This window comes from Pelmatolapia mariae, linkage group LG7, assembly GCF_036321145.2.
Source record: "Pelmatolapia mariae isolate MD_Pm_ZW linkage group LG7, Pm_UMD_F_2, whole genome shotgun sequence".
In the NCBI taxonomy this organism is placed as follows: Eukaryota; Metazoa; Chordata; class Actinopteri; order Cichliformes; family Cichlidae; genus Pelmatolapia; species Pelmatolapia mariae.
In genome coordinates this window covers 21,344,380-21,369,968 of record NC_086233.1, presented here as the reverse complement: position 1 = coordinate 21,369,968, position 25,589 = coordinate 21,344,380, and the positions used below count along the sequence as shown (strand labels likewise).

At 40.9% G+C, this 25,589-nt stretch overlaps 1 protein-coding gene across 4 annotated transcripts; it reads left to right on the top strand.

Moving 5' to 3' along the window:
• The first annotated feature begins 497 nt into the window (after window positions 1-497).
• Window positions 498-23,100, top strand: prrc2b (proline-rich coiled-coil 2B). Of its 4 annotated transcripts, none has more exons than XM_063478414.1 (31): window positions 498-668; window positions 5,125-5,302; window positions 5,417-5,591; window positions 5,939-6,041; window positions 6,375-6,438; window positions 6,607-6,750; window positions 7,321-7,634; window positions 7,774-7,898; window positions 8,002-8,165; window positions 9,179-9,266; window positions 9,359-9,527; window positions 10,169-10,508; window positions 10,606-10,796; window positions 11,479-11,662; window positions 11,833-12,040; window positions 12,342-14,384; window positions 14,562-14,728; window positions 15,987-16,102; window positions 17,777-17,918; window positions 18,476-18,552; window positions 18,717-18,989; window positions 19,129-19,230; window positions 19,392-19,584; window positions 19,674-19,771; window positions 19,859-19,986; window positions 20,129-20,369; window positions 20,497-20,664; window positions 20,816-20,895; window positions 21,034-21,115; window positions 21,891-22,100; window positions 22,347-23,100. In XM_063478414.1, the coding sequence occupies exons 2-31, from the start codon at window positions 5,188-5,190 to the stop codon at window positions 22,512-22,514; spliced, it is 6,672 nt and encodes a 2,223-aa protein (XP_063334484.1). In that variant the 5' UTR covers window positions 498-668; window positions 5,125-5,187; the 3' UTR covers window positions 22,515-23,100. The 4 variants fall into 4 exon arrangements, with proteins under 4 accessions (XP_063334484.1, XP_063334485.1, XP_063334486.1 ...); XM_063478415.1 differs by having other exon boundaries at window positions 5,414-5,591; window positions 11,836-12,040; XM_063478416.1 differs by having other exon boundaries at window positions 5,414-5,591; window positions 14,565-14,728.
• Window positions 23,101-25,589: the final 2,489 nt, after the last annotated feature.

The following is a 25,589-nucleotide window of genomic DNA, read 5'->3' as shown; positions in this document are numbered from 1 at the left end:
TGAAACAGGATATGCAGAGGGTTGGTGTGACAGAAAAGAATGCTAGGGTGAGGTGGAGCAGTGATCCAGAAAAGAAGTTCTGTATTTCTTCAGTGCATAAAGAGGAGTACATCCGTTTTTGAAGACACCTAGAGGAACCATTAGCCTGCTGTTACACTCAATTTATGATGAATCAATGCCTCCATCATAAAATTACAGGTGTGAGTCCAATTATAACATCTCCTAGTTGTCTTGTTATTATTTTGTATTTTAAATATATCTCAGTTTAACCGCATTCACTGTAAAATATTTATGCAAAAATCTATTTCATACTTTTAAAAAAACTGCTGTGCTTTATTCTATCGTGTGTAGGGGTCAATCTAAAAGGGCTTTTGGGAGTTAAGGGCCTAGAAATATCAAGGGAAGTGTTTTTCTGAAATTAAACGACAGGAGGCGATGTTGTGCTGGCGACGTCTCTCGGTGACGTAGGACGTAGTGAGCCGAGCCGATCCAGCCTCCACTCTGCCCTGTTCATTCTCAGGCCGGGTAGGACCCCAGCAACAACATTGCAATCGGTTAAACCTAAAGAAGATTCGGCTGTACAATCGCAAGCCATCCTTTGAGTAGACAACATTTTGTGGAAATTTCTCACCGTCACTGATCAGAAGACACTCCAAGTTGTTGAATCGGTGAGTTATACGTGCAGATAGCTCCGTGGGAGCTCCCGGTTCGCTCGTCTTCTCCGCTGCCCAGTTTTATTGTTGCTTTGTTCCTGGCAGCAGCCATTTTTAATCGTCTTGTCCTACATTCCCATCGCTGTGTTCAGGCCGTTCAAAAAGCCAAGCGGGATTGGGAAAAAAAATAAGCACAGGTCAGAGTATTTTATAGAGAATTTCCACAGAAAAGCCTGTATAACCCCAGTAATAAAAGCACCACTGTAGAAGCACTGAAAAAAACACCGGTTGTAATTTGTCATCCTCCACTGGAAGTTTTACGGGATTGGCGTTTCGCTAATTTTCCAACAAGCTGCCAGAGTCAAGGCTGTTAGCTGAAGCTAAGTTAGAGCCGTTGTTAGGGGAAAAAGAAAACAGAAAAGTAGCAGTTTACATTTTTTGTGTGTGTCTTCGTCATTTAACTGTGAAGTTAGATGACGACCATTTGCTATATACATAACCATATTGGTTTAGCCAGCAGTTAGCATATTTTGTCGCCGAGTAGTAGCCGCTACATCTTAGATCTTTGGTAACGTTTGTGTGAATCTCTTGCAATTTAACAGACAGTTAGCCCGTCTTGATAAGTGTGTTAAAGAGACCAGAGACGATCGATTTGTAGTCTTAACGATTGCATTAGCCTTTGACTTTCTTGTTTTTGTGCAGCACTCGCTCATGTCAGTTTTGTGCTGGAGAGCTTAGCATGTATGCTAGCTTAAAAAAAATAAGAACAGTAACTCGGGGTGAAACTAAAATCCAGTCCAAATTTTTGTTTTACGATTACATAATGCCCACTTTATTGCTTGTGGTGTTTTCTTTGGGTTTTCTGGTGGATGTAGCCTTTTGAAATTCACACAATGTCAAGGCGGAGCTAGCGTTAGCCGTCAAGGCGTTAGCTTACACATCTCAATGTATTTTAAAAATTGGTTGTGATTGGAGAGGTTGGTAGATTTTATGTTTTTTTTGGAGTAGTGCGAGCGACCATAACAGAGTGTATTGCATAACTAAATTTAGCTTGATGGACATATTTATGGCTACAAGTCTTTGTAAAACGCCTATGCGGAGCTTTTAACCGAGCGGCCTCCACTGTGCTATGGATTGACGGGTGTTAGCTTCAAATGATATTTACTATTATTTAGATTTGCAAATACGATAATCAACTATCCACTGATGGTTGAAACCTGCTTAATTTCATTCACACATGAAAATACTCCTAGTATACACTAGTGCTTGTGTCCTGTTATAAATCTATCAAGATGTATTTTGTTTTGATACTGTGTTATCCAAGAGACTGAAAAATCTGCTCATGTAGCCACCATGAAAAAAGACGCTTGACCAAGCACAACAACAATAATTTTAACACTGGAAAAAAAAATACATGAAACTGTTTAAATGAAGACAAAGAAGACATTTGCAACTCTGTTACCAAGGTTGTGTATTGCTTAATCACACCGAAAAAGTAAGTCACCATAATACTATTTGTTTACATGTGGGGTTGAGAAGCCATCTCTAGTTTTGTTCATGCTATGGCTTCTGTCAGCTTAACTTGATGTTTCTCACCCACTAAAGTATCCTGTAAATTCAGATAGTTTCTGCAAGCCTCCATCATTTGTTCAGAATAGTTCAACACTGAATAAAGAATAGATGGAAATGGAGTTTGAACTAGCCAGGAAAGAGAAGGAATTCTTGGCATTGCAACATTGTGACATTTGCTTCCTGTCAATATGGACATGCTTGAGTTTGATTTGAATTTAACATGTCACATTATTTTTCTCAGGTTGGATTGCATAAAACATTTTTTTTCTGTTACCCAAAGAGATATTTAGCAATACTGGCAATTATAATTAGGTGTCAAGACAACTGCTACTGAGATATTGGGACACAGTATTTTTATATATTGAAAAGATTTTAAAAAGCAAGATGTTGCATACCAAATGCAAGGTTCCTGACTGTAATAATCATACTGGCTTACTGTTTTCAGTGTAAACTATTTCCTATTAATCATAAAAATCCATCCATTTTCCTAGCTGCTGGTCCATGCTGTCACTGAGTGAAAGCCCCAGTACACCCTGTACAGGTTGCCGGTTTAACATCAGGCGAACACATTAAAGACAGATAACCATTCTTCATGCTTACATTTAAACCTGCAGCCATCATTCATGTCAGGACCTTACTGTGGTAAAGTGGCAATGTAGGCCTAAGTGCATAAAAGAAAAAAAAACATAGGGATGTGCTTAATAATTGGTGTGAGGTGGGATTATTTTTTTCCCGATCAGTGTTTCTTGAAATGGTAGGAGAAAACTGGCTTTAACATAGGATGACATTGTTATTGATAATTTCTTGAAAGTTGGTGGCATTGTTTGGTTTTAGCACTAGACATCGACCTGGACACAATATCAGATATTCATTTAGAGACTGTCTTAAGCTCTGCATTTTTTTTAGCTCAAATATTGTGAGAGTAATTGATGTTTTTAAAGTTTATAGTGTTTTGTATCTCACGGTTAGTCACCCCGTAATGTTTTGGTGGCGGATGTTTACCTGCAGAGGATATTTGAAGACTGCATAAAGATGTTCTATGCATGCGTACTAAAACATAAGGTCTGTGCGTTGATAGTGTAAATTTTCTTTTTTTTACATCTCTTTTAAACCATATCCTCAATACATTTTCCTGCTATAGACGAGAGAAATGAGAAATGGCAATTTAAAAAATGTGCAGAAATTCACCAGGAAAAAAATGTGTAAAATCATGTGAAACAACATGTTGAGTTACAAAGCAGATTTGGATCGCTTCAGAAGAAATTTAGTGTATCACAGTAAAAACTACACACATGGATTTCTTGTATTACCTTGTTTCATGATTCATATAGAAGCTTCTTTCAGCAGTTCCCTTATTCACAAGGGGTCACCACAGCAGATGGATCCACATATGCAGCTACTACCCAGGGATTTGTCTTCTCCTGGTCTTTCAGAATAGATGGCTGTATTGTGGTTCAAGTTTATGTGATAAACCACTTGAATAATGTTGATTTGAGATAATATCTTAAGAAAATGATCCCAATAGGACAGTTGTTCAAGTATTTCCTGTCACCCAAAGACTTGTTCTTTGTAACACATGTGGTGTCTGAAGGGAGCATCTTTAAATTTGACAGTACAATATATATTGGATTGAAATTTGCAGTGAACAACTTGTTTCCAAGGGTTTTAGAGCCTATCTCCTGCATTGCTTCTGAGGTGCAGTTAAATTTATTTGTACAACAATTTCAGTAAATAACTGTTGTTGTCCCTGCCTCAGAGACATTGCTGACAATGTTCAGAGGTCAGATAGAGGGGAAAAACAAAACTCAAGTTGAAGTGAATGTCCACAATAGATGGTAATGTACAGGGGAGATTTGCTTCAAAGAAAGAATAGCAGTAGTGGTTTCAAAATAATTTTATTTAGATAAAGTTTACGCTACACAAAATGTGTTTATATGTGGTTAATTATACCTTTGCAGAAGTATTGCCATCTTTGTTGAGTGTAGCTGGAAAGTATAAAATTACTTTTAACACTTAAATAAATGAATTGCCATTTGTAGCCGTTAACACAGTTCACCATATGGGTATTGTGGAATACTTTCTTGGCCTCATTATTTATTGATATAGTGAAAGCACAATTCACACCAAAATGTGTTGGTCTTTTGGTTTTTGGTAGGTTTTAGGTTATGAAACTCCTATACATGTGGTAAAGAGACGCATTAAAATAAAACCCTGACCCCTGGCACCCACACTGAGGGAATCTGGTGACCTTGTTTCATTATGATGTCGGAGGCATTTTTGCTGCCATGGTTTGGGTTTCTTCTTCCCTCAGTGTGAATGGTCAGTGTAATTCAGTGGAAGAGTTGATGAAACATTTCTGTAGGGAGCCGTGGACCGATCCAGAGAGGATGTGATATCACTAAAGTGTTTCAATCATATTTTGTCAGCGGGTCTTGAACCAACCGAAGATTTTGGGACATGTGTCTCCACCATCACACGAGTGAATCTCTTCTGGAGATAATGCAGTTTCAGGGACTTGTAAAATTGTTTCTAAGCGACTTAATGGCTGTTTCGGTTTCACACTTTGCTTACATGCCCTATTGGCTTACTTGGAGTGTATTAACTGATATTAATAATATGTAATATTTATATTATATTAACTTGTATATTGTTTACTCATGTGTATTATTCCTGTGAACATTTATCTTTTTTATTTACATGGGTATTTTGTAAACCAGTATTACATGTAGAATATCTCAGTTACATTATGCTGTGTTGTATAGTTATTGCTTTGGTCTATATTGGCAGATTAACACTGAATATTTACAAAGGTTGTGAATTAACATTGTTTATTCTTGAGGTTTGGTTTTTCCTTGGGTGACTTCTGTACTAAGGTGGATATTTCATTTCCTCTTTTTAGAATCAGAAGGCACTGGGAAGAGGCGCAAAGAAAAATTTCCATACTAGATGACATTACATCGCAATGTCCGATCGTTTGGGGCAAATAACCAAGTCCAAGGATGGAAAAAGCAAGTATTCCTCACTCAGCCTATTTGATAAGTACAAGGGAAAATCAATAGAAACTCAGAAAAACACAGGTAAGGCTCATTTTGTTTCTCCACTCGATACTTTTTCTTCATCTGTTATCTAGTTTAAGCCCCTTTACTAATGTTGGTCCTACTTCTTTATCTACATGTTTTGTCTCCCAGTAGTTCCGCGACATGGCTTGCAGAGTCTTGGTAAAGTGGCCACAGCCCGGCGTATGCCCCCACCAGCTCATCTGCCGAGCTTGAAGTCTGAAAACAAAGGAAACGATCCCAACGTGATTATAGTGCCCAAAGACGGTACAGGATGGGCGAACAAGCAGGAACAACCCGATCAAAAGAAGTAAGGCGTGTTTTATAGACCCGCTTTCTCCGATTTAAAAAAATTTTTAAAAAAATATGTCAGTCAAGTAAATTAATTATGCTATAATTTTATATACTTTCACTTAGTATCATTGCACTGGGAGTCAGACACCCTTTTTAGTTGATTACAGTGGCTGAAATGGAAATATCCTTCCTGAAGTATCAACATTGACATTAAACTCGCATATTTTTCAGGGATCAGTGTCAGGATAAAATAAGTTAAAGCTTTGATCTTGATAGAAGTCAGCTGTTCACCAGGAAGAACGAGAAGCAGTTTAGAGGCTTTTGAGGGTTGATTTCTCACAGTTGTCTTTTTATTTTTCGTAGTTCTGTTGCATCAACACCACAGCTGCCGGAGTTGCAGCCGCCGCTGGCTTTGCAGAAATCTGTCTCCAATCTTCAGAAGTCCTCACCGGTAGCCAACCAGGAGGTGTGTATGAGTATACGTATGCTTATAAATCTGCTTCAGTCATATATTTATTGCAGATTTTCATTAACACATTGATTGTGTTTAAGTGTTTTTGGTTATTTGCTAATTGAGAGCTACTCATATACAAATGAGTGTCTAGTAGATATTCTAATGAAGACTAATAATGGCAGAAAAGCAAAGAATTATACCTTCTTTATGGAGGAAAGCTCACACTACCAAGTTGAACAAGAAAGGTTGTGAATATTTAAGATAATTTCTCATTTGTGCCTCAAAGGTAGAGAAACTTCCATTAGGTCTGTGGGGATGGTGACTTTGGTTTCTTAATTTTCACAGAACACAAACACAAGTGGACCAAAGCAATGGGCCCAGCTAAATGGAAAGGCAGTAGAGCAAGATGGTGAGTCATTCATTAATTCAGAATAAAGTCTGTTTAAAATGAAATGTCACGCAGTTGGTGTTCAGTATGCTGTTCAGATTTCAAACCCCAGTTGAGAAAATGGCTTTCTGTTTGCTCAGCTCAGACAAGCATCTCTCTTTATGCGGTGTCTTTCAATGTCTACATCAGGTTCAAGGGCCTCAAACCGACTTCAGCCCTTCTCTCACGAGGAATTTCCCACGCTGAAGGCAGCTGGAGAACAGGACAGGGCTGGCAAGGAAAGAAGCGGCTTCGATCCGTCGTATGGGCCCGGACCAAGCCTCCGCCCCCAGAGTAAGTTATGTTTTGTGCTTCACCTTCTTTAGAAATTGGCAGTCTCACAGATAAGGTAACACCTCCTGGAAGGCAAAGTATTAAACTGGCAGACATTACTTTATTTAAGAAATAAAGGAAAGAGGGCTGTTTTTTCGGTTCCTCTAACCTGCATTACATGCTTCTTGATGTCATTTACTTGCATAGTTTCCAAGCAAGTTGTCTTTCAGAGCAGAAATCTGACAACTTTCTTACTAACGACTACTGGCTCACACCACCCACCCTCACATTTGGCCATGATCTGTCTATGCAGGCTGGGAACTCGATTAAATATTTCTGATTAAAAAAAAAGTATGAAACTAATTCACTTGTAATTAGTTCTTGAAATTACCACATTGAGATGAGATGAAACAACATGGTCAGTGGATGTGTTTTTAATTTATAGTCATTGCTTGTTTTCAATGAAAGTTGTTACCTATTGCTATTTGAAATTCAGTGCAGTTCCTAATTTCACAGGGCCTTAGACATTTTATTAGTTTAGCTTGGTCTGGTCCTCTAATTTTTTTCCCCCTTTTCTTTTTTTACTTCTAGATGTGACAAGCTGGAGGGAAGGTGGTGGCAGGAACCTTCAGCCCTCATCCCTGACCCTCAGCCTGCCAGCAGATCCTGAGGGTAAGGCCACTGCCCTGGCTGAGACTGGCACCCCTCCAGCCTCGTCTCACCCCTCCTCCGCCACAGTCACCACCTCATCTAGTACGGTGACGGCTCCGTCACCAGGCCCTGACCCCAAGGAGCCTTCCCTGCGACCTGCTCAGCCTGTCCGCAGAACAGCCGTCCCTACTGCATTGCAGTACCAGCTTCATCACACTTCAACTGCTGTCTACCATGACATGTTGCCTGCCTTTGTAAGTACTGTATGACTAATAACATTACAGGTCATTGTGGAAGAAAACAACATGGCCTACTTTTAGATACAATCTAAAACCGAGTGTTTGGCATTTGCATGCCTGATATGATTGTCCCGTGTGGTGCTGCTGTTTTCAGATGTGCTCTAAAGAGACACGTGAAGCTACGGGTACAGACCATGTTCCCACCACCGTAGCAGCCCCCGCCCGTTTTGACAGCAAACCTACTTTTAGGCAGAGCTATGCCAAACCTGAGCTTGTAAAGTAAGTTCATTTTAAATATCCAAGTAGTTATCCATTTTTCAGCAGTTTGACAGAGAGATCTGGGATACTTGGCAGTTGTTAATTTGCCACAATCTCATTGCAGTGGCGACGTAAGGAGAGAGAATCGCTTTGTCCGTGCTGCGCCTCGACTTTCTTCGCAGCCTATCCGTAGACCTACTGACAGACCAGTTCGCCCAGCCATTATTAATCCAGAGGATTTGAAGGATCTGGATGAGCTTGACAATGACTGTGAAGATGGATGGGCTGGTCTGTATATCTTAGACATGTTTAATGGTCCCAGACACTTTCTCACTGTGAGATTCTTCTATAGCTTGTGAATATCTTTCACCATTATATTTTTATGTGTGGAATGCTGTATTTATCACTTTCTAGTATTCATTGTTGGGGCCTTTTGTGGTTGGCCATAGACTTATACATGATCAGTCTGTTAATTTATCTTACAGAAGGTGATGAGTATTTCCCATCATTTTTGACCATTTTAACAAAAAATATATTTCACGGTAGATTTCACGGTGACTGCAAGCTTTAAATTGCAGTCACAGTGATCTTTTTCCTTTGGGAGAGGGTCACAATCTCATTAGTGGCCATTAAAATTTCTTATATGGAGGAAAAACCCTGGGGATGCATGATATGTCTGTGCCTTATAAGTAAGAAAAAAAATGTTAATGTTACTTTATTAAATGTGTAACATGATCAAGAGATTCCAGTTAAAGGCTTGGAGTGGTGCTTTCTCTTTATCTTGTCATATCCTCAATGGTGCAGCCTGTGTACTTTAGGGTAATGCTAATCTTCCTCACACACACTGCGAACGGTCATGTGTATATTTCTCAAAGCAAAGCCACAGAGGACGCAATCAGATGGGCTTTGTATGTACTATGAAAACCAAATACCAGCTCGGTATAATTTGGCAATTGCTGATGAGATCCAGTTCCAACTGTGGCTTTTTAATAACAGTTTTCTGGTTGACTGTTGTTAAATAAATGGGATGTCGGCCTACCTGTTTAGAGCAAGTCAAGTGACTTATTCACCACAGTCTGACAGATAAATGGGGGAAAAAAGAGTTGCTTTAAACTGTGACTCAAAAGAACAGGGTGACTGTTCTTCACAATACAAATACGACCCAGGAGAACAAACTGTTTGTCTGCTCAACCTCACAGCTAGCGTTACCTCACTCTATAAATACAGCCAGGACAGTATAGTTTAGACCTCACCCTGATTCACCACTGTGACTGACTGTTTTGTTTTCCCCCTGCCCACAGGACTTCATGAGGAGGTTGATTATAGTGAGAAGCTCAAATTTAGTGATGATGAAGAAGAACACTCTTCCAGTGACAAAAACAAGATCTGGTGAGAGCGCGTCCCTAAAGGCTGCTTATTACTCTAAACACTCCAATTTTGTCTTTATTTAAAAATGTTTCTGGCTTTATTTTTCTTCATAGGGCTGACTGGGAGAGGGAGAGAGATAACCAGCGGGACTGCCATTCCTCCCTTAGCTCGGGGGAGGCATCTTACCCACAAGAGGGTCCAGAAGAGAGTTACTCTTTCCAGCATCACCACCACGAGCCTCCCAGGAAGACCAACGGCAAATATCTCTCCACAGACACCCAGGTAACCATGCACAGGGCAGTGTTTTTCCATTTCAGCCCTCCTCTTTTGAGATTACTTACCTAAGATCAAATTATTATGATGATCACAGTTAAAACACACTGTTTTCTTTAATTCCTTTGTGACTGTGGAACGTTATAGAGACACCACTATAGAGCATATACATAGCTGTCTGCCTTTACATACCCTGAAGTGAGTCTGTCATTGTGAATTAGGAGATATGACCTTGCGGTAACCATAGTGATATGTCTAAGCACTTTTCATTTGCCAAGTCCGTTTGGTGTTTGTTAGTTGCAATTCATTGTAGAAAATTTGTCAAACCACTTATTTAAAATAAGCTAAAGATACCACAATATTAAAATATGTCTTACAATAAAAACAAAGCTTTTATCTGTTCCCAGGGTGATTGTTTATTTTAGCAAGAGATACTATAGGATATGCAATTTAAGAAACAGGACAAGTGTCCTATGACCTACGGGTAACAGCGAGTTTGAGTAGCAACTAATCTGGGAGAAATAGTTGCTAGTCCTTTTTTTTTCCCAAAATAAATTTAGAGTGAAATAAAATCTAATGGACCTCCTTAAAAAAAAAAAAAGTAAGGGATAATCTTCATCACTCAAGTTCCTCCCCTTTAACTCCTTTAGGTCCAACAGAGAAACCAAGGAGACCCACTTGCTGACCAGGATGATCACCAGCGGCAGTCTCAGGCACCAGCTAGGGCCAAGTATGTGTCGCCTGAGCTGTCTGAGGCTGTTGAGAGAGCCCGAAGACGGCGGGAGGAGGAAGAGAGGCGTGCTCGTGAGGAACGTCTGGCAGCATGTGCTGAAAAGCTCAAAAAACTGGATGAAAAATTTGGGAAGACTGAAAGGCAGACATCAAGGACGGATGACAGCCAGAAGGAGGTAGAGGGAAAAGAAGTTCCACTGTCCCCAAGTCGGGAACAGAGTCGAGGCCACCATGATAACTGGCACTACAGCACAAAAGGTAAAAAAGAGTCCTTAGTCCTTTTTATTTTATATAAAATATAGTTTTAAAAATGCACAAATGCAACTATTCAAGCGTGTTTTATCACGATTTCCAGATGGAAGTGAGTGTCCCTCGGACAATTCCCCTGGCCATAGTTACCGTGAAGAGTCTGGCTTCTCTACCTACCGTGGCAGTGAAGACGATGGCCCAGAGCCCTCCTCACCATCAGGAGACTACAGTGGGCGTCAGCCAATCAAACCAGTGCCACCCCGCTTTCAAAAGCAGCCACAACACCACCAGCAGCAGGTGAGCACCAGCTGATGCCAATAGCTTCAACTCCAAATTAAGGAGAATTCTGGTTTCATTGCACTGTTCTTAATAATGTGGCCCATGGTCATGTTAACATTGCACTGTCCACCTTGGTTGTAGAGATTTAGGAAATGAGGAGCTGCACTAAAACATCTATAAATAATGTAACAAATGTGTGACAGTAGCCTTTGGTGTATATTCGGGTGAAAACCATAAACTCCCCGCAGCTTTACAGAGGCACAAATTAGCCATCTGGAACTTCTAGTGTTACTCCATTCAGGATCTCTTAGAGATGGCTTACTTGCTGACCTTATTATGCTGCATTAGGCCACTAATACACCTGGGCAGCCCAGGCAAGTACAGCTTGTGTGTTGTAAAGAACAGCCTCTTTGATATTGACCATGATGGGGTTGTGCTAGAGAAGTGAAACTAGGATATTTAGCACGTTAGGTCTAATTTCTTGAGAAGAGAATCTCCAGCATCTTCTTGGTTCATTCTAAAATATATGAGAATAAATGTACTTTGATTTTTTTATTATGAATGCTAAATGGGGAACAATATCCTGCTGACTTTGTTAGCTTAGCCTGGAAATGTCTTCAATTAGTTTGTCTCATTTTACACAGAACAGACAGTGTCAATTTTGCCCATTTATTGAATGTCTATTGTGTGGATTTTAAAGGAACAAATGTTCAAGATGCAGCATTGGCAGCAGTCAGGTCACCCTAATCCATCAGGGTCAAGCCACACTCAGCGGGGCTACTACCCTCCACATGTCCTCGGTTTTGATCCGCGCTGGATGATGATGCCACCTTTCATGGATCCCCGCATGACCCAGGGACGGTCTCCTGTTGACTACTACCCTGGTAATTACTAAATCTGTATATACTTATATGTATTAAATTTAAACAAATAACAGGTGGTTTGGCCAGACACATTTGTTTCGGTATAGACAGACTATACAGTCGATAACGGAAGGACAGACACACCTGAAATCATGTTTAACATGATTAATATGTGATTGATTTATTTTCAGCAGGAATGGTAAAACCTATGATGCACCAAGATCACTTGAACAGTCCCGGTTCTGATGAGGGATGCCATCCAAACTTGCCTCAGGAGAGACGAGCGCCTTCCACTGAGCCTTACCCAGTGTGGAATCAAGATGGCTATCCGTTGCGTAGCTTTACTCCCCCTTACCAGAGACAGCGTGAAAGCTCGGAAAGCGGACATCCCGATGACAGGTAAGTTTATTGTGTTCGAATTCTGCAGTCCTTAAATTAAGGCATGAGGCCCTCTTGTGTTTTAATCTGTGAAACTGAGCATTTTAATAATTCCTTTAAGTCTTCTGAATTGAGTGATTACTGAATTAAAGGATATGCTGACATTATTTTTAAGTATATAGAGAGGATTTTCTTATCAACACTGTAAAGTCCATGTTTTTTTAATGGAATCTATGTTGTTAAGGGCAAGAGGCTCTGTTAATGTGCCTCTGTCTGGTTTTGTCATTCCTAATCTTTTTTTTATGTCTCCTCGTATCCACAGAGGTGATATGGCCTCTTCCCAACAGGACTCCTATGAAGAGAGGGCCAGTGATTGTTTGTCCCACACTCAAGATGATCTTCCCCATCACAGTTATCAGAGCAGAGGTTCAGACAGAGAACAACATGACCAAGGCTTGCTCACCACCGCTCAGAACCTCTCTCAGAATTATTCAGATAGTGAATACCCAAAGCAAGAGTCGAGAGACAAGCATCTGAAAGATGGCCTTGAATCCCACGACGAGGCCTTAGATGGCTCCACAGACAACTGGAAAAGAGATGGTAGCCAGAAACAAGACGGAGGGGTTAACAGTGCCCAAAACCAGTGGTCTGAAGCTAGTTCCAGTTCAAGTAGTGTCAACCAGCCATCTGAGGCTAGTGGACGCACCTTGATACGCAGAACTGGTCCCATCAAGAAACCAGTTCTTAAGGCTCTCAAAGTGGAAGACAAGGAGAATGAAAAGCCTAAACCTGAGCCTGAGGAGAAGCCTGTCCCCTACCGCCTGGAGAAAGAAGTCCTTACTAACGTTTATGACTTGAAGAAAGACAACCAGCCTGCCAACAATAGGCGTTCTGCATCACCTGTGGTTGAAAAACAACCTGAAGAGAGGCAGCGCCAGTCTCCAGCTCCCAGTAAAATGGACAGACCTCTGAGCACCCACAGCGATGACTCTCCCAAGGAGAACACTTGGAGCAGTGCTAAGAGCCAGTCACTTAGAGATAGTCAGGAGAACCGAGAACCCCAGGCACCACGGCGCAATAACTGGATCTTTATTGATGAAGAACAGGCCTTTGGTGCAGTGAGGGGGACGGGTAGAGGCCGCAGTCGAGGCTTCCGGGAATTTAACTCCAGAGGTGGAACCCGTGGTGGCCGCGGTGGAGATAATCTCAGAGGTGTTTATAACAACAATAACAACAGCAGTGGCAGCAGCACTCAGCGAGCAGGCAGAGGTCGAGCACCACCCAGGGATCTAATCAAGGTCGAGGAGTTTCAGAGGGGCAAACCCCGTAGGCGAAATGTCAGTGAAACATTGAGTGAAGCCTCAGAGTATGAGGAACTTCCCAAGAGGCGTCGCCAGAAAGGATCTGAAAATGGAGAAGGCTATACAGAGTCTGGGGATGTCCGTAAAGCTGATAGAGACTCTTGGAGATCCAACAAGGTGTACACAGATGATCAGACTGCCCCAGATTCCAGAGAAAAGACCAAGGTCACCAGAGGCTTTGGAAATCGGGTGCTGCCTCCACGACTGAACACCACTGGTAGTTACAGTCGAAGCTTTGGAGGATCTAGAGATATTTCTACATGGAGGGGCCGTGGGCCTCCATTTAGTGGCAGCAGTAGTGGCTCGATGCAAGAAAATGGTTATGGTCCTGGAGCAGAGACTGCTTACTCCCGCAGACCCCCAGTTGAGCGTGACGCTCTCAAGTACACTCCTAAATTTACTGGCTCCTTCATGGAAAATGGAACAGAGGAGCGTGAAGGAGAATACTACTTTGACAGTGAGGCCCCTGACAGACAGATTTTAAGGAGAAGGCGTCCTCCACGTCAAGACAAGCCTCCGCGCTTCCGTCGTCTACGACAAGAGCGTGAACCTGGCTCAAATCAGTGGACAAGTGATGAGTACATAAACGGAGACTTTGCAAATCCCTGGCCAGGTCATTCTAAAAGCACTGGTGATGATAACTGGCCCAGTGGCCACTACTCTGGACGTTCTAGCCAGCATGGCCAGACAGAGGAATGGGAGACGGGTTCAGACAACAGCGACTTTGGTGACTGGAGAGAGAAACGGAGTGGAAGTGGAGGCATTGCTACACAGGGCCATGGCGATATTCCCTCAGACTCTGGCCAGGAGCCAGGCTCCAGTGAGAAGAGGGAGCTTTCTAAGAGAAGCTTCTCTAGTCAGAGACCATTGGTGGAACGGCAGAACAGGAAAGGAGAACCATCACTGCTGGACGCAAGCAAGATGGTGCGTGCACCTGATAATCCCCCCACCTCCTCATCGAACAGGAGTGACAGCTGGCAGAACGGAGGCACTTCTTGTAAAAGGTGAAGCAAATAACTTACTGACCAGTCGTCTGTTATAGCTACTTAGAAACCAACAACACTTTATTTGTATGATGATGACTATAATTTTGATTACAAGGACACCATTTTCAGTTACTCAATTTGGTTTATTTTGAAAAAACACACAATTTAAGCACTTTTTCTATGTCCTGTTTACAGCAGGAGTCCAGATGAGTCAGGCTCTGTATACAGCATAGAGCAGCTGCCAGAAGAGAGGGAGCCCATTGAGCCCGCTGGGAAGAAATTAGACAAGGAGCTGAAGCCAGGACCTGTCAAAACAGACATCACTGAACCACTGTCCCCATATGAGCTCAGCAGCTACCCAAGTGAGTCCAACTTTCTTTCACATCTTTATGGAATGCATAGGGAATGCACTCTGATGGAAATGAAGTGTTGGCAATAGTGTATTTTTAGTGTTAAAAATACTGTAAACACATTTGCTTTCATTCATTCCTCTAATCCCCTTGAATCTTGTGTGTGTTATGTGATTTTGTTTTTCTTAACATGTGTGGAATCAGACTAACTTGTTTAAAAATTAAGTTGCACAGCTGCAGAACAGCAACTCCTGTGTTCTGCAAGGTGAAGTTCATCTCTGTTAATATAGATTGAGAACTAAACACTCAGATAACGTGTTAGAGGTGTGAGGCCTACAAATAGTACTCTAATGTGCTCTTGTCCCCTGACAAGCTGAAAAGCCAGTAAATAACTTTTTATGGCAGTGTCCCCACAGCAGTAGGACAATCCTGTTAGCACGCAACCCAGCTAACGTGGCTAACATGATGATTAACTTTGATGTCATGCCCACAGGCCAAAGCTATGGGGAAAATTTAATGCTGAGGGATAACCATGGGTGGTGGAAACAGATTTGCAAGCACTAAAGAAGTTCTGGTGTGGGCTGCTTTCTTTTTTTTTTTTTTATCTCACTTCAGTGCAAGCTAAACCCAGCTGGCTTCCTGTTTGCAGTTGACGTCTGTTCTTTTCTCTCTCACTCTCTGTGCTCACATATGCTATATTTTATATACACATTTCTACCCCTCAGCCGTAAAAGGCGCCATTACCATGCTGGTGTAGGGGGTGAGGACATAAGTTTCTGAAAGCAATAACTTGAGAACAAGGAAACACAGGATTTTGAAATTGATACCATAGGTGTGTCTCGTAAAACAAAAAAAGCTTGAGTCTTGGTGACCTCGAACTCAACGTCAGATCTTCTGAAAATCACCTAGGAATTTCAAATTTTATACCATAGATGTATCTAATAGGAGGCTGAAGTGTAGCTCTGTAAGGCCGCCAGTATTTTTCCTTTCTTGTTTTCAGACAGCAGAATAACTATGATTTGTTTTTTTCTAGGTGCAGTGAGAATACCATTAATAATTTTTAAATAGTAAAATTAATTGAAAGGTCTCATATTTTAGGTTTAAACTGTTGGGAGAAAGTCTTTAGCAGCTGTACATTTTACGTGGGGTAATTTAATTCAGGGTAAAATGTATTAATGGAGCATTTTACACAGGTACAGATATGATTCAGCACTGCAGCTTTTACTTGAGCACTCTTGATTTTTCCTCTGACAAAAACTTTGTTTTGTAGTTGAAGGAGACGCAGGGGGACCAGGTTCAAATGCAGATGGTTACCAGGATGCCTTGTCCAAAAAGCAAAGACGCCCACAGGAAGATGACAGGAGGAGGAAAGAACAAGGGGCATCTGTAAGTTTAACATACACCAAATTCTAAATACTCAAAATATTATTAGTTTGTTTGTTTTTTAATAAAAATGGCCCTCTAAAATGTGTTTAATTCGGAAAGTCGTTGTTATGACACTGTTGGCCCAATATGTGAACTGCAGTCCTATTAGTGTCCTATAAGTGCCCTATTGCTCCCTTTATGAGTCCTGCAGTGGTTGGTTGTTAATGCTCTTTAGTACTCAGTCACCAATCAGTGAGCAGTTGGCAGATGTTTTCAGGAAAGTCACTGTCTACTATGCAAAATACTGCTGACCATGGCAATCTCCCTGTGAATTCACAAGGAGGTTTTTGGGCAAGCTGATTTTTTTTGCCACATATTTTACCTGGCAGCAGCCAGTTAAAGCTACTTCACACCCCACTGAGAAATATACCTTTTTCCCCAGGCGACTGGTCGCCAAGGGTTAGCTGACCGATGTGATCTTATCTACCCTAGAATGGTATAATACAGTCTTGACAGGGTTTACTTGAGCAAATCAGTTCAGCAATTCGCTAAACCCTTACTTGTAAATTGGCTCGCCTCCCGCTTTCAAACAACTTTGCTAAAAAATGCTACAAACTAATCGTCACATTCATGCATTGTTGGAGTTGGAGAAAGCTGGCAAGCTTACTTAATTGTTAAGTGATACAGCAATGACCTTCTGATAATACTGTTTGAGTCCAAGCTCCATCTGCATTGGCAAAGCCTTCTTGTCTTTTGAGCTTGCTGCAGCACGCTCATTTGTTTCTCTACAAGATGTGAGTCCTGAAAAGCGATTCAGTTGTCATTCTACATATGCACAGCTTATTTTTTCCGTTACTATTAGATTAGTAATGGAAGTATATTAGATATTTGAGTTTAAAAACTGAGAGTGTGCACTCTGTCCTCTCTGAGAAAGGATGACTCGCAGATGGGCCAAGGAGAATTATGGGATAGCGATTAACCCCTCTATCATGACCTTCTGGTAGTTGACTTAAATCACACAGCAACTTCATGTTTAAAGTTGTTTTATTTAAGATGCTCTGTTGGCTGCCATGCTGTCAGTTTTTGTTGCGTCTTTTCTTCCATATAATTGTCTCTGCCTGACTGACCGCTGAACATGTGCTAAATTTGAGAATAATTCAACCCTTACTTTAACATGTCCAAACAAAACAAACAGGCACAAATACATGGCAGTGCTACTCTTTTTGTATTACACAGATGATACTTAGTTCAGTAAGTGCTGGCTGTGATGCCTGGACACTGATCTCTGGGAAGGTGGCTGCACTGATCCCTTAATTACACTTTAAAGAATTAACTCATTACATCAGACTTTGCAAGCACATCGGCATGTGAAGAAGAGAGGGAATGTGTAATTTTTTTTTTTTATCCCTCAAGCGTAAAAAAGTGATGGCATAGGAATTTCACATGTGTACCATAGGTACATTTACCAAAACTCTGGGACAAGTTAAAATTTCAGCGATAACTCAAGGAAGGTGATCTAGGATTTTCACATTTATAACTCAGGTGCATGTACAAGGAAGCTGAGGGGGAGCACTGGAGGCCGGCAGTATTTTCTAGGATATATCACATTATGTTTACACAAAAGTGTTCATTCCATTTAGTTGCTTGCCATTTTTACACAGCGAACCTTGAAGCTTTTTCTTTTAACCATCTTAGGTACCAGTGAAAAACAGGACAGTCACTTCCAAGATGCCACCACGCTTTGCCAAAAAGCAGGGAAGCATGAGCATTGAACAACCCGAGGAAGGAATTTCTTCTAACAATCTGGGAACTGAAATCTGGGAGACCAACAGCTCAGGTATTGTTATTTATTTAATTTTTGGTCAGTGCTTCATTGAGATATGCATTTTGTTATATTAAACATAAACCTTTAGCCTCAACACACACTGACGGCACATACAGTCAGGCCCATGAGTTTTTGGGCAATTACATTTTTTGAAAGGTTACCTTTGTTCACCATCACAGTGAACTTAAACAATGAAGGCATGCTTTAAGTGCAGACTTCTATATTTAATTTTAGGGCTTTAACAAAACGTTTTGCACCAACTTAAAGTAATTTTACTCTCCCTTTTCCTGGGACTCAAAATTAACTGAAATTAACTGACAAGTCCTTTCATAGCTTGTGGTGAAGCCTGGGCACTTGTTACTCCATGAGAAATTAATCATATAATCTAACCTACATATAGAACAAGAGCATTGTAGTATTATTCCCAGTATTTATGGCAAAGTCCATAAAGAACAGATGTTGTAATATAAATGTGCATAATATGAAAGCTTGAGTTCTTTGTGAACATTTTGTTTTTCAAATGATTGCATTTTTCATTAATAACAGTGAGGTTTGTGTATCTGTTTAAGCTCTTTCAGTGCAGTCTTCAGGGGGAGACTCATGGACCAAACAGGTGTCTTACACTGGGAGTGAGCCCAACTCTGAGGTAGTGTGATGCAGCTGCTACTAAACTGCATGTTTTTTTTGTTTTGTTTGGTTTTTTTGTTTTAAATCTCATTTTAACTTTCTTTTTCACATTAGTTTCAATGTTGTTCTAGTATTGCTTTGAAAAACATAGACAGACTTGTAACATTGCATGTTTTGGGACAGGACTCCGATGCGGGCCCAGAACAAAACAAAGAGCAGCACAAACCAGGGCCCATCGGAAATGAACGCTCCCTGAAACACCGGAAGGGCTCAGAAGGTGTCGATAGGCTGGAAGGTGGCCCTATCACACCAGTCAATGGTGTGGACCTCCATGTGGACACTGTGCTGCCTGTCCCACCCATTGAGTTTGGTGTCAGTGCCAAAGATTCAGATTTCAGCCTGCCGCCGGGTTCTACCCCAGTACCCGTGTCCAATCCTGTGAACAAGCTTCAGGACGTAAGTGACTTACTGTACTTTATAGAAATCAATGAAACTAGCTGTAATACATCTGAAACCATTAATGGAATAGTGTCTTATTTGAAAATAAGATATGTTGATTTGTAAGTATTTATAATCTTCTTTGTCCTCAAACCAGACGGCTTTGAATCAGAGTATCCCCATTCTGCGCTCCAACCACCTGCAGCCTGGCATCAACCTCAATCCCATCTCCTTTCCCAGTGCTGATCTCACCCTCAAGGTATTTAAATCACAATCTAATGTCAGATAGTTTTTTTTTTTTAAATATATAACTTAGAAAGAATGGTACTCCTGTTGATTTGTGGTGCTTTTAGTAGGAAACATTAGAAAAACTCTGATTTGAAATGTGCAGCTCAGTTATAAATGTTTGTGTCTCTGCAGATGGAGTCAGCACGCAAGGCGTGGGAGAACTCCCAGTCTCTTCCTGAGCAGGGCTCTCCTGGTGGCAGCGCTTCAGGTGCTCAGCCTCCCTGCAGTGCCGGCTCATCCACTGGTGTCAGTTACAGCTCGTTTGGAGGCGTTTCCATGCCACCAATGCCCGTTGCATCGGTAGCACCTTCCATGTCCATGCAAGGTAAAACTACATTTTGTTTCTTGAGTTTGATGAAGGATTTATCTTAGAGGAGTAAATGAAAGCTTGTTTGGGTTTTGCCCCTGATGCAGGTAATCATATTCCCCCGCTGTATCTGGATGGTCACGTCTTTCCAAGCCAGCCACGCCTTGTACCACCCACCATGACCCAGCAGCAGACTTACCAACAGGTAACACACACACACACACACACACAAACACAGGCTTGCTTGTGTACCAGCAAATTGTCATGATGCTGCATGTGCTCACTCATTCAGGCGGCTGCAGCCCAGCAGATTCCCATTTCTTTACACACGTCTCTTCAGGCTCAGGCTCAGTTGGGGCTTCGGGGAGGTCTGCCTGTTTCTCAGTCCCAAGAGATGTTCAGCTCCATCCCCCCCTTCAGGTACTGCTTGCTTAAAGAATTTCCATATTGCTTCACTTCATTTATTTAGAAAGCAGATAAAATCTTTTTGAGAGTTTTAAAAAAAATACTTTTTCCTTTCGCTCATTGTGTCGCTCTGCTTTTCTTCTCCTTCCTTTTTCAGGTCCCAGGTTTACATGCACCCCAACTTGTCACAGCCCAGCCCCATGGTACTGTCAGGTGGAGCCCCTCTCAAGGGCCCATACTCAGCTTTCCCTGGCATGCAGCCATCAGACATGGTTAAACCCCAGTCAGGCTCACACTACCAGCCTATGAATGGCAGCCAGCAGCTAGTCTATGATAGTCAGATGAACCAAGGGCCTGGCATGGGCTCTTCACAGTTAATAGACTCTCAGCTCATTCAGGTTTGTGGGCTGTTGTTCATAGTGTTTGTTTTAGCCTAACCTAACAAATATAAGCCGTCATATAAATGGCATAATTGGACTGTTGTCTTATATTAAATGCTTACAATCAATTCTTCATTCTCACCAGGTCACTATGCCCCTGCCTGGCTCTCAGCTGCGTTATGGTTCAGCTCAACAACACCTCATCCTCCCACAGTCCATCCAGCTGCAGCAGGGACAGAACTTGTCAGTGGGAGCCCCACGCCGAATGCTACCACCAGGGTCGCAGGCAGCTGTCATGACTGGCAGCAGAGAGGTGAGCCTTACTGGCTTCATGTTACTCAACTTTCCATCCATCAGATATCTCAGCACTGGTGTGCCATTTTTACCTGTTACACCCCTGACCATTACTGAAATTCCACTACAGTTGTCTGACAATGTACCTCTGTGTGTCTCTCCACTGTCAGGGCTCACAGATGGAAATGAAAGGTTTTCAGTTCTCTGAGAAGCCCAATCATTCCCCAGGCATATCTGGAGGTTCTTACAGGTGAGTGGAAATAATTTGAGGAAGGTAGTAGAAGTTAGTTATGTAGATCTTTTTATCACTTCAAATGTGCTCCACTGTGTAACAGTGCACAGTTGGCTAATTCATTTGTATTATTATTATTATTTTTTTAAATATCAGACCTGGCTCTGCTAGCCCCGGCGGGAAGCCCTCTGGTCCTGGAGGACCTATAGGCCCTCTGCCTACACATTTTGCTCAGCAGGTATGGATTTTTCACCTTAAAATATTACCTTTTTTTTTTTTTTATACGACCATTGTTTTAAAAGTGGGCCGCACAATATATTCCTATATGTATGTTTTATTTTCTAGACATGATTAGTTAAATGCACCATTATGCAATTGGAATATAGTATACTGTAAAAAAACAAAACAAAAAAAAACCTTTCCAGGACTTACACCATTACCTTGGTTTCTGCTCATACAGAGCACTAAGTACAAGTAAGCTCTACACTTTACTTTAAAGAAGAGACGGGGAATCATTTTTGTTTTTACATACGGTATGAATTTCAAAGTCATAGGAGTTTGAAATTCATACCGTATGTGTATTTACTAGGAGGCTGAGGGGTAGCACTGGCAGCCCCCGGTATTTTATGTCTAAGCCAGCATCAGACTTGGATTTGAACGTTATTCAAGTAAACTGTCACAGGTAAATACAAATACAAGAATATGCACTTACTCGCTTGGGGTTTATTATTTTAAATAAATAACAGGAGGACCAAGATTTTTTTTATTTTTTAAAAAGGTATTTGTTACTGGTCTCTTTTCTGCTCAGTGTGAGTCTTTGATGCATACTGCTGCCAATATCATATCCTAATATAGGATGGCTACATCCTTTAGCCTGAACATCAGTATTTGGAATCTAAAAGTCAAGTCTAAAAATGTGTTAAGGAATTCAGCACTTGCTAATTATTTGCATTTCATTTATTTCCCAACCCTTCACCTGCTTTTCCTCCTGTTGTTTCCTCTGTGACCAACAGGTCCCTCCTGCTCAGGGCAGCATGGTGATGCACATGCGGCCCCCCACCACAGGCCCCTTCCCCAACCCTATTCAGAGACCTGTTATGCAGGTCAATAAGCCCGTCATCATCCGTTCCCCCCCTTACCCCAATCCTGGCCGTGACCCTCCCCACTCCACCCCTCCTTCAGCTTCCGAGCCCCCAGTTAAAGGGCCAGAGGATGGCATGAAGGTGAGCCACCCACTGTAAATATAGGTAATTTAATTTAATCCATTTTATCTTTCTCTTATTTTGAAATGCTTTTCATGTTCACTGTTGTGTGATTTGACTTAAAAATGTAACATTTTTTTAGTATTGAATTCATTTTCAGTAATGTGAGACTTTTATGGTGTTACATAAAACACTTGTTGGTGCATATATGTACGGCTTACCAGGCACTGCTGTCTCTTTAATAAGTCCTCTGTCTTTTTTGTACAGAATAAAACAATAAGAGATGTACGCAAGGCGGTGGGAGAGGGCAAAACACCGTCCGGGGGCATGACCAGCAAACTCCAGGAGCCCCTACCTTCCACAGGCCAAGCCAAACCAGCACGCACTGGAGCCATCAAACCCCAGGCTGTCAAAGTAGAAGAGGGCAAGGCGTAATAATGGACCTTAAAATCCTCATCACCACCAAGCCTGCCAACACAAAGCTCATTGACCACTGTCAGCCTTTTTAAAACCCACCTTACCCCCAAGGCGCCAAGGCCCGGGGCCTGCAGGCAGACAACATAATGAAATGCCCCCTCTTGAACTTTCAGAACTGGACACTGTTATTTCACATCACGTATAGAGATATATAAATATATATAAATATATGCATAAACACAGTCTTTTAAACAGATCTCTTCAAGGTCCTCTTTAATTTATTATTAGTCACTTTTAAGGGGATATTGGTAAGGAGAAAAGACATTTTGTTTTTGTGTGTGCGTTTTCTCTGAAGTGGGGGAAGAGGAAAATGGCCAGCTCACATGGTTCATTTTCCATACTGTTTTGCCAAACTGTAATTACTCCCTGTTTATGGACTGCATCCCTTAAAGACCCGACAGAAACTTCATACAACTGAGAAACAAAGTCTGTTAACTTTTTTTTTTTTTTTTTTTTTTAAAGCAAATTCGAAATGCAGTGGGGCACTTTTTGTTTTTCTTTGGTATTTTTTCTGGTAAATAAAGTCACGACCCAGACATCCATACTAATGCTAAAAGACTTATTTCATTAACCCAGGAAAAAAATAAAACAATTGTTGGGCATCATGCATGTCAAACATAGCAGAAGTCAAGTGGATCACCTCAGAAATGCGTCTTTTTTGGGCTACTTAACCCAACACATGAACTGCGTAAAAACTGCTTAGATTCTTAGAAACTTTTTTTTCTCTTTAAACCGTTCTTTGCTTTTAGATTCTGTTGCTCACTCTGTATGTAAATTGAAAGGAGAAAAAAAAGAGATGGACGTTTTACCAAAATTATGTTGCTTCCATGGGAACTTCACTGGCATCAACAGCGTGTGCATGTGATGTGTTGAATGTGTGTAAACTTGCAGGACATCTACCTAGAAGCTAGCAACATTTCACAAAGACTGTACCTGAACTCGGCATTTATTATGCTGACGTGTGCTCTGTGTGCGTGCGGGGGTGTGTGTGTGGATTTGGATTGACCACGCTGAAAACATTTGTGGGCTCATTGTGAAGTTTTGGAGGGCTGAGAGGTGGGCATTCACAGTTGCTGTAAAAGGACCCTCAGACAGCTGATTGAAATGTTTGCTTTCTTATCGCTTTGCTTTGGGCTGTAATGAAATCAAACTGTGTTAATGAACATGTGATGTAAGCGATTTTTCTTTTTTCCTTCTTTAACATCCATTAGCGTTTGGTTTTTGTTTTGTTTTTTTCTTTAGGGCTCCTGAAAGACTTTCATATTGTTCCGATCCCATTTCAAAATCACTGAGGGGAGTTATTGAAAAAAAAAATGTCCTCACTATTTGATAATTCAAAATCTGGTTTCTGAGGTGGCACTAGCAATAAATGCAGCCTAACTATAATCACAATCAGGGTCCAATTAATTTTTTTTTCCTCCATTAGAAGCTAATTATCACATAAGGAGGGGTGTTTGCTTGTTAAACTCAAATCCACCCTTTTTTTTTTTTTTCTTTTTTGTGTGAGCACAGCAGTTCCAGCAGACTACGAAGGACTTTAAAACAAACAAACAAAAAAACAAAAAAAGTGTGTTCTGTTTGAAAATGTGAAGCTGATGGAATCATTTATTTTTGTTCGTCTTCTGTTTTTATAACGGGCGCTCAATTTGAAACTCACGACGCCCCTGCCATAACTGTTACTGCTTACTATAATGCTCCATGACACTACAAATGTTTATCTTTACGACAGTGTTTCACTGCTATATGTGTATACGCATACTTAACTGTACAGTTGAGCCTTGTGAGCAAAGGGAGGCTTAAACTTACATTTCATTTTAGATATTGTGGCACTATAAAGGATTCGATGTTTTTAAAAAAAAAAAAGAAAAAAAAGGTCACTGTGTTCTCAGAACGGACTGCTTTCACCTGTTAGGTTTATCGGGCTTGGAGTGTGGGGGTTTTTTGTTGGTTTTTTTGGCCTCTTACCCCTTTCTTGAAAGGATCTTGGCGCTTCGCATCATTGTACCTGCACCGCAATGTTGCCCATTTTGAGGTTTTTTTTTGTTTTTTTTTACTTTTAAGATGCATATTTCAGTTTTTGTCAGAGGACCAGTGCTTTCTACAGCTGATCCAGCATTCTATTTATCCTCTCTGACCTTTATCCTTTCAGGTATTTGGTCATTACTCTCCCTTGTTAAAGAAAAAGAGCTTATTGAGAGAAAATAAATAAAGCAGTTGTGATTTCTTAAATGCACTGTTGTTTCTGTACTCTCACTCTCGTACCTCAGATTCTTCTGATGGCAGCAATTATCGGGATGAATAGTTTGCAATTTGTTGAATGTGTGGTGTCCTTGATGGGCAGTAAGGTTAACTGTGTACTAAATATGTGAGCTTCAAAGGAAAGTTTCAAAAAAAAGTCTTTTAAAAGTTTTAGGCTCTGCTAACCACGTTTGTTTTTAACACTGAAGATAGACAAGTCTGAGGTGTTTGCTCCACACACCTGAGGACTGCCAGCTCCTCAGGTGTGTGGAGCTGGAGATATATATATATATATATATATATATATATATATATATATATATATATATATATATATATATATATATATATATATATATATATATATATATATATATATATATATATATATATATATATATATATATATATATATATATATATGACAGCTGTGTATATCCTATTCTCAGCCAAGAAAAAGGTTTTCACTCTGAATCCTCACTAGAGGCTGATACACCATTGTAAGACCGATGATGGTATTTGGGGTTTTAAAAAGTTGAAAATTGGCCGATATGTTATTTTTGTCAAACAGAAGGCTTTGCGGTCAAAATCGACCTGCTAAGACAATCTGGCCCACTGAAAGATGAGAAGGGGAACATGGATTTTGTGCTTCTCAGTGTATTTTTATAGGTTTTACAGCTTTTCCTACTGATAAAGACTTCCATGCCATTCATACTATCCTAAGGCAATGAAGTAATAGATGAACATTAAATTAAGAGAATATGATAACTTTTTGGCTCAACAGGTTAAAAAAAA

Excerpts from the sequence above, each read along its gene's own strand:
- prrc2b (XM_063478413.1), top strand. The coding sequence starts at position 5,188 with ATGTCCGATCGTTTGGGGCAAATAACCAAGTCCAAGGATGGAAAAAGC. Across the intron at positions 17,919-18,475 it reads CTGGGAGACCAACAGCTCAG|CTCTTTCAGTGCAGTCTTCA; the intron begins GTATTGTTATTT and ends TATCTGTTTAAG. Across the intron at positions 20,665-20,815 it reads TCATGACTGGCAGCAGAGAG|GGCTCACAGATGGAAATGAA; the intron begins GTGAGCCTTACT and ends CTCCACTGTCAG.